The 9,124-nt window shown below is 29.0% G+C and overlaps 2 protein-coding genes across 7 annotated transcripts; both read right to left on the reverse strand.

The window, feature by feature from the left end:
- Window positions 1–53: 53 nt before the first annotated feature.
- Window positions 54–1,994, reverse strand: LOC122399202 (palmitoyltransferase ZDHHC22-like). Of its 2 annotated transcripts, none has more exons than XM_043399703.1 (2): window positions 1,754–1,994; window positions 54–1,411 (listed from the first exon to the last, which is right to left on the reverse strand). In XM_043399703.1, the coding sequence occupies exon 2, from the start codon at window positions 1,280–1,282 to the stop codon at window positions 476–478; it is 807 nt and encodes a 268-aa protein (XP_043255638.1). In that variant the 5' UTR covers window positions 1,283–1,411; window positions 1,754–1,994; the 3' UTR covers window positions 54–475. The 2 variants fall into 2 exon arrangements, with proteins under 2 accessions (XP_043255638.1, XP_043255647.1); XM_043399712.1 differs by lacking the exon at window positions 1,754–1,994 and adding an exon at window positions 1,479–1,737.
- An 897-nt stretch (window positions 1,995–2,891) lies between these two features.
- LOC122404366 (nicotinate phosphoribosyltransferase) lies at window positions 2,892–8,896 on the reverse strand. 5 transcript variants are annotated; one of them, XM_043408302.1, is made up of 11 exons: window positions 8,607–8,895; window positions 7,821–7,991; window positions 7,588–7,714; window positions 7,164–7,375; window positions 6,899–7,017; window positions 6,634–6,827; window positions 5,216–5,401; window positions 4,121–4,346; window positions 3,720–4,040; window positions 3,495–3,623; window positions 2,892–3,393 (listed from the first exon to the last, which is right to left on the reverse strand). In XM_043408302.1, the coding sequence occupies exons 1-11, from the start codon at window positions 8,674–8,676 to the stop codon at window positions 3,316–3,318; spliced, it is 1,833 nt and encodes a 610-aa protein (XP_043264237.1). In that variant the 5' UTR covers window positions 8,677–8,895; the 3' UTR covers window positions 2,892–3,315. The 5 variants fall into 5 exon arrangements, with proteins under 5 accessions (XP_043264237.1, XP_043264243.1, XP_043264245.1 ...); XM_043408308.1 differs by having other exon boundaries at window positions 8,594–8,895; XM_043408310.1 differs by having other exon boundaries at window positions 8,798–8,816.
- Window positions 8,897–9,124: the final 228 nt, after the last annotated feature.

A 9,124-nucleotide genomic window follows, 5' to 3' on the forward strand; every position in this document is an offset into this window, starting at 1 on the left:
CTGTTGTTCGAACACTAAATACATGCAAATTAATTTAATACGTCAGAACTGAATAGGAAAATGACTTTTCTATTACAATAATCTGTAAGAACAATTTTAGAAAGCCAAATACAGTTATTTATTATTTTTATGTGTTAGATAAAAGCCAAGTGAAACTGTTGTTTCATAATATAACATATATTTATAGATGTCTTTGAAGTCGTTCTGAAAATTTATATGAAGAGTGCAGTGCAATATGATTTTATTTATGCAAACGTATTAAATACATGCGGTATTTATTACAATATACTACAGTTTGCAGTAATTGGAAAATGTGTAGTTAGTTTCTTATGCATAATTTTTATACATAACATTGTATATACACGTATGTCTTGTATATTTAATTTAGTAATTTATGTTTGTCATTATTATATAAGTAAAGTTCTTCCGTTTCCATTTTTTATCATTTCTACACGTACAAGTTCTAGAAACACATTTATACGTGTTTTAATTCATACTCTCCGTTGAGATCTCTAGTTCCTATGAGACCATTGTATGGAAAAATAATGTTTGAAAAACCATAACTACCAAAAATTTCTCTTAAACTTTGTTTTCCTGATATGTTTGCATACCGTTGTTTACCTGTAATACAACTGTGCAATTTCCAAGTTCCAAATACCAAGCACATACATAAAATAGTAACTAATATATCAAACATTGTTACTAGTAGTATGTAAGTAGGTTCTCTAGAATGAAATAATTTGATAAGAGCAATAGGAAAGCAAAAGTTTAAAAATATGTTAAAAGAGTCTACATCGGTTCTTATTACACGATTAATATATTCATATAAGTAAGGCCCAAGAATGCATAATGAATATATACATGTCAATGATGTATAAAAACAAAATAAAATAAAATTGCCTATATTTTGTCGTAGTATGCAAGCACCTAAGAAAAAACAATGATGATCTCTAAAATGAAAACACTTTTTACAATAAATGCAATGGTGTGCTGGTTTGCATGTATAATTTATACACTTTCCGCAGTACCAATATTTATATTCTGCATTATTTTCTACCTTATTATATAATCCTCTTTTCGCCATTTCTGTAATTTCCATAGTTGTTGCCTTACAACTTATACTGTATACCGAATACCAATTTAAATATACTTGAATACAAAAAAATATGAAAACTGGAGTTATCTTTTCATTAATATATGTTGTTAAAACGATATCGACCAAGGTATACAGCAGAGCAACGAATGGACAAAACCTTAAAATAGTTTGAGGAAATACTCTCATATTTTATATTTACAATAGCTTAATTATATTAAACATGCATTTAAATTATCTTTGAACGTAAATGTTTGCTTCTCATTTTATTTTTAATATTAATCCATAACAATTATTTCGATACATTGGCCGTTTCTCCTGCAAAACAGAAAACACCTATGCGAATTCACTTATGATTAAATTTAATAATTGTAGGTACACTAACCCTCTCTATTTTTATAGATTGTCCAATTGTAATTGTTCATTTACTATCCAGGATATTTAAAGATATATATTTTTAACTTTTATGCTATTTTATCCCTTATGTTTAATTGTTAATCAAAATTAGATAATTTTTTAAACGTCCCAAATTTTATATGGATTTGTGTAATGCGTGAATTAACGAACAATAATAACTTTATATATATATGTCAATTCATTTTGTAAGAAATATAAAATGATGAGTGTTTATCGGAAAAGTTGTATTAAAAGAATACCCACATCGACGACGACACTAGTAACGACGAACTTCCTCAGCGTTTACGCGTGCTCTCCATTATCAACGACTCCGAGATACGCACGAGCAAATATTCACCGATCTAACCTCAAATAAACGATTAGGACAAGAATATCTTTTTCACAGCGTACCAGACGCTTTGTTTAAATTTTCCTGAACGTGTATTCGCGTACGCGACCCGAACTTCACCGAACAAGTTCTGGTTCCTTTGAACATGAACATGAGCAAAATCTATTTCACATGTATTGAGTATAAATGCAATCAGGTATTTATACTCAATCGTATTAATAATATACATATGTATACATTATATATATATATACTTAATAATAAACTCTGTAAGATTATCCGTGACGTTTGTTTCATATCATCGAGAAAACATGATTCATAAATAATTATTATCGATAGCTGTTTGATTTATTTTGCTATAAAAACAATGACTTTTATTATATGTATTCGTTTACATAAAACTACATTATTATGAAAAAACAGCAGATCTAATATAATAAATACAATAAAATTTTCGTGTAAAAATTTGTTTGTTCAACACTTAAACATTCTACACGAGATTCTAAAGTATATTTCGACATAACAATTGTGATACAAAATCAAGATTAAATTATATATAAACATTTCAAAGATAAGAAGAATCTCAGTAGTAAAAAGTTTAATAACAATCACGGCATTTTGGTCGCCAGATTTTTTTAAATTCTCGTATAAAATTTTTAAAATGAGTATTATATATCAACTAGATTTCTTTTTGTCGATACATTTTGTACATATTTATGCATTTAAAATTTTATACACAATTTTTATTATGCTTGAAGTTTGTACATTTTTTTTTTAACAGAAAATTGAACTTGGAACTTTAACTTTAAATGTTTATGAATATATAATACTTAGTAATCATGTTCATAAACATTTAAACATACATACGCCTATTTTACAAAATTGTTTCTCTTCTTTATTTTTTTCTTGCTAAAAAAACATAACTTATCTAAACTAAAAAATTCAACAAATATCATTAATAAATAATGCTTTTTTATAAAAAATTTGATAAGATATCGACAATTATTTACATTTATTTTATGCAATTAGTTTCATAATCTTTTCTGTTATATATACATTTAATCTTCTCTGTTCAATTAAATGTAAAATTATTATTTTTTTTTTAAATTGTGCATCGCTAATTCACGTGTACCCGTTTTATACGTTACTAAGGATCGAAGGTAGGTTCTGCTTAGAATAAATACTATCATATGTTTATAGTATAATCTATAAAATTGCACCATTTCCTAAAGATAATCCGTGCTATACTTATAAAACTATATAAACATACTGTAGGATGATTTGTATAAGTTATCAAAATATACTACTATACTCAAACTATGCTTGTACAAATAGTGATTTTCCAAACAGTGTAAACAATAAATTTCTGAAACCCTCGATTTAATCTGATGCGTAGGCCATTTGAATACACGGTTTATTTCTGCTTTAACAACTATGTTTTTCTTCTAATTAGTTTTCAATGATGACTTTCATAACTTCACGAAAGTTCACCAATAGGTGCATTTTGTAGCCACAAATCGTGTATGAAATTATACAAATCGTCACTGACAGCCACCTGTGCAAATGTTTTTTTTATTGGCAACATTCTAATTCTAAAGAAAGATACGTAGAGTCTTACATTCACTACTTCCTTTTTTAAATTATGTAAAAACATACCTTGTATGGTGTAGGATTAAAATTTCTTTTGTGATCATTCCTAAGTGTCTTTAAAGACTCCTGAACTCTATTTCGTATTTCATGCAACGTAGGTAACGGTTGACATAATTTACCGTTTTTCCAATATACCTATGAATTATTGTAATTTAACTATTTATATTATTTAAGATTACTGGAATTTGTAGATAAGCGTCGCCAACTTCAGAGATCGTAACTTCATTTTACCTTATGTAATGACTCTACTCGCGTTGGAATAACGTAAGCTCTCTTTGACTCTTGAAATGGATGTCTACAAAGAACCTTTTGTTTTACTTGTGGAACTTCCTCTGTGGATTTTTGTAAGAGATCAATTAAAGCATATCCATCTGCACCATATAATCTGAATGAATCTTTCTTTCCTGGTATTGTTACTTTACCAACTTCCTGACTGAGTTTAATTCTGGGTTGACCATTAATTTCAACCATCTTAAAAACACAGCCTAACGCTGGTTGCCTTTGGCATGTCACCAAATGCGTTCCAATTCCAAAACAATCAATCTTATGGCTCTATATAAACAATGTCTTTCATAGGAATTACAAATTTATCATAAAATGAATTTGCATTAATTTGTCAGATACGTATTTACCTGTTCGTTTAAACTTAGAATAGTTTCCTCGTTAATGTCATTTGATGCACAAATCATTAATTTTGCAAACCAAGGTATGTTATATTTGGCAGCAATTCTTTCAAAAATGTCCCTTGCAGCATTACTTAAGTACGCCAAATCGCCGCTATCAATTCTTATACCAATTGATTTATAACCCAAATCATTTAAAGCTAATGCCACTGCACAGAAGTTTAGAAGACCACTCCTGAGTACAAAATTTTGTTGCTATTATTGATTAAAAGTGCATTTATTTATATTTTACTGTAGAAGTGCTGTATTAGGTATGTTATATTCTACAGTTCCAGCTACATGAAAGGTATAGACACATTGTAACAATTCTATATAAATAAAAATGTCATTTGAGTAATATTAAAATCCACTAAAGATATTAATACTGTATATTAAGTATGAGTATGAGACATGCACTATTATTGATTAAGCGAAAACGCATGAGGTCCTTCATGGTTCAATATGTGTATCACAAGTAATTTTGTAATAGAACATGCAAACTAACAGTTTCAAAACTTTGCAGATTATGAAGATTATGAGTTTCTTTTAACAAAGTTTAAACTTTGCATTATTTTATCAACATTTTTTTTAATTACAAGGCATGTTTATCATGTCTTTTTTAATATCAAATATAACAAATTATTGATTTAAATGGCTGAATTGGGAAGGGTACTATATAAGGTCGTACATTTATGACAAAGACACTATAAACTTGCAAAACTTTTATCAAAATTAATTACTGTTGCCTTATTCCTTTAATTCTATTTTATGATGTAAAAATGACACTGTAAAATATAGATTTGCCCGCTTTACAGAATTATATTTAAGATATACTTATTTGAATTGACCATTATTTTATAATTTAAAAAAATTAAAATTATTGATAAAAATTATAAGTAAACATAGCATGTTTAAATCCAATGAAACACACAAACATTAAATTGAACATAAAATACTAGCAACATATATTTATTATTCATAAAAGTAATGTAATTATTAATATATATTTTGTAGATTAAAAAAAATGATGATTTATCCTGCAAAGCAGACGGGATAATATCGTACCTCACATAGAGCTCACCCAATTCGCCTCGTCTTAAAAAGCCATTCTTGTGATGTGAAGTCGATTCTGATATAATTGGATTGTTTTTAACACCATTTTGGGCATGTGTATTGGACCCATTTGTTAGACGTTTATTCTTTACATTTAGGCTGGCTATACGTGCCTGTCTCTTGGCCGAGGCTTCGATACTATAAACACACTCCTGTTAGGCTACAGTGTGTATATGTTTCATCATGCCTGCTTTGTGAATATGTAATTATAATTACTAATGCATGTATCAAATTCATTAAATGTATTTTTCGTTAAAAGTGAAGTTACTGATGAAATATCCATAGTATTTAGTAATTTATTTACATTAATTAATGTTTCATCTCATAATCAAATGTATATGTTCCCATATTCAAGACAACATGTAACACTATTTGATACAAGTATACACTTTTCATCCATGACGTATTTCACTAAATTTTTTATGCTATGGAATAAATTACATATAATTATGCTTGAATCTACATATTGAACAGTTACAATATGAATTATACACATAGATTGTGTTCAAGATTCTATGACAAATACTTCAAAGCAGTAAATTTTCTAATTCAAAACTAACTATAAAAAACAGTTGACTGACCTCCATAGCAGCGTTTCTCAACCTATGGGTCCGTGACCAAATAGTGAACCACGTTAAGTTTTTAATGGTCCGCGAAGTAATAGTTGCTTGAAAAGACTCAATAATTGTAGTCTGTTACAAACAGACTTGAAATTCGTTTGAACCGCTCTTTATAGTAAATGATATTCTTTATGTACATCATATGATTCAAATGTAAGACGCCCACTTTAAATCTTGACTTAAATCGACTTAAATTGACTTTTATTTAAAGTGGGCTGTGGTAGACAAAAGGTTAAGAAATGCTGCTTTATAGAACTGGCTTCATTAAAAAGATTTCCCTTTCAATGAAATCTTTCAAATATTGTACTTCAAAACATTCGTATTTTTCTACTACTAATATTCATGCATATTAAACTACAATAAACATTAATATTTTAAGAAAAATATATTGTTAAATAGATTTTATATGTTTTAAGTTTGCAATTAGCCAAAGATTTTACAAATAAAATGATACTAAATTTAGTATGTTGCTCTATATATTAATATACACAATCTAGAAACATGGCAGTGCACATTTAAATATAATTCTGAATCTATACATGCAGATAGTCAAACATAGATGCATATCTAATGTTAGAAAGATAGATCGCCTGTATATAAAATGAAATCAACATATAATATCTACTCATATGTACTAAACAATACGAAAAAAAGACTTGCTAAACAATTTCAAAGAGAAGAAAAGTGTGACAAATAAAATATAAATTATTATTTATATTAAAATATAAACATAAATTAATAATGTCATACCTTTTCACATCGTATGTGTCTACAAGAGCGACAAATCGTTGCGGGAAAGCAATAGCATAACTAATCAAAGCAGCTAATTCTCCACTAGAAGCCTCAGAAACTAGTGTCCCTACATCAGCAGCAATGGAATCCCGATGTTTGTAAGCTAACTCTAGAAGATCATAAACCTCTCCAGTTTCTTTATGCGCCAATGTCTAAAAAAACACGAAATATTAATATAAAACGTATAGTTGCTTAATAAAATTATTTAAATTATAAAACTTACTTTTTCCTGTAGATCATCGAAGCCAGTGAAGGATGTGATGTATGCATGTGCGTGAGTTCCGCTTACGGGAATATTATAAAGCTTCCCGGCTAATACATTACTAGTACCATCAAAACCACCTAAAAAAATATTAATTCGTTAAATATGCAAACAAAATTAATGAAAATAAATATCAGGACAATTTGTGTCAAAACATGGGCATTTCTACATTTATATCGATGTCTAAAATAAACTGGAAGGAAACGAAGGTAGAAAAAATATTTACCAATATAACTATACTTAGATGCACTCAATCCACCATCAGGACCCTGAGCTCTTCGAAGGCCAAATTCTAACAATGTTATATTCTTCCCTGCAACCATCCGGTATCTGGCTGCATTAGTTGCCATTAAACTTGCATAGTTAACTAAGGTTAACAGTGTTGTTTCCAAAAGCTGTACCATTATTAATGGGCCTTCTACTCTTAGTAATGGTATTCTGCATAACATATTAATTTGCATTGAAATTTTAACTTATTAAAGTTTGATGTTTCATCAAATATGTAATGTCGACAAGCATTTGAATATTAACTCTAGCTGCTGTCTTATGAGCAAGAAAAAATACCTTAAACAATGACAATGATGACAGTGATTAACATAATTGAATAATATTTGCACGATGCATGCAAGTTTAATAGACTGTTTACTAACCTTGGAAAAACAACAGAACCCTCTTCTATGGCATATATTGTAACATCTTTCGGGGTAAGGTCTTTTAAGTACTCAAAGAATCTTTGGTCGACCGATAATGGCATTGTTGATTTCAAATATTTGATATCTGTAGAATTAACATATAATGCATATTTTATGCAATGTATAAAAGTTGTTATATTAATTTAAAAGCTGTTTATACACAAAGTATTTAAAAATACATATATACATACCACTAGAAGAATATCGAAATTTTTCTAAGAATTTAATACACTCTTCCAAACCAGCAAAGATTGTAAATTCTCCTTGGAAAGGATTTTTACGAAAATATAAATCGAATACAGCCCGATCATTCATTTTTCCACTTTTCCAATACGCATATGCCATTGTAATTTGATATAAATCTGAAATCATGTCATATACATTTAAAGAATGATGTAAATATATCTTAATGACATAAATAATGTAAGTAATAGGTATAACATTTCTATTGTATTTAATTTTACAATATTTTATACTTTTATTTCAATGATATTTCACAAATAGTAGTGATTACACTACAAAGTTACATAATTTAAGATGACCATACAAGATATAAAAACATACAGCATGGTTAATTGAAAATGACAACACATTAATGTTTTCTAAATTGTTGACATTCAACTTCTGAATGAATCGAATCATCGTTATTACACTTTCATAAACAATATTGTGATCTTCTCTTCATATACATTGGTATGTATATCTAACAACTGGTATCGCTTAAAAGGAGTAAATAACGTAACAAATATGTTGTACGCGTTGAGGAAAACGAGAAAATATATGATAACATTGTATCAAAACTGTCGCGGATAGTTCACGTGTTTTATATTTCGGAACACCACGTGTTACATCATTATAATAATATATATCAGCAGAGTAAACCATGAGATAAAATAGAACCGCATATTTTGAGGTTACTTTTTTAACTCCCATATCGCGATGTAATCATTTCGAATACACACACCCATTAGAAATACCTGTCAGGAGCGGTTGCACGACGCAGTTTTGCCGCGAATGACACCACAATTTATCTTCGTCATCTGACATTTTTCGTATTATTTTGAAGACACGGTTAAAAAAAAAGTAAAATAAAATAAAAAGGCGGTATATTCCTTTTTTAACGGCAACAAACGCTACGCCAGTTACTGGACGACAATCAGTCAAGTACCGTTACCGACGAACTAGCATGTTTCGACGGCGAACATCGTATTATACGCCTGGTCACTCTGTATGTACACTATTAGAATCGATAGGAACGTTTGAAGGACGTTACGAACGACGCGACCTGTTATTCCGCCATTTCCACCAATAAAGGCCCCCTCTTAAAAAATAACTAGGAATCGAGTTATCTATGTATTTCGTTCAACCACGTGAATGCGCAGGAAGTATTACGATTTTTCGCTGCGCCGATTTAATTTTTTTCCATTTCTTCCGTCATTTCCTCTTTTTTGTTCACGTTGAATCTAACTTCACTTTGTCGCCGCTTTGTACATTC

This window comes from Colletes gigas, unplaced genomic scaffold (genome assembly GCF_013123115.1).
Source record: "Colletes gigas isolate AHSC1104 unplaced genomic scaffold, ASM1312311v1 Colletes_gigas_Sc00002, whole genome shotgun sequence".
NCBI lineage: Eukaryota > Metazoa > Arthropoda > Insecta > Hymenoptera > Colletidae > Colletes > Colletes gigas.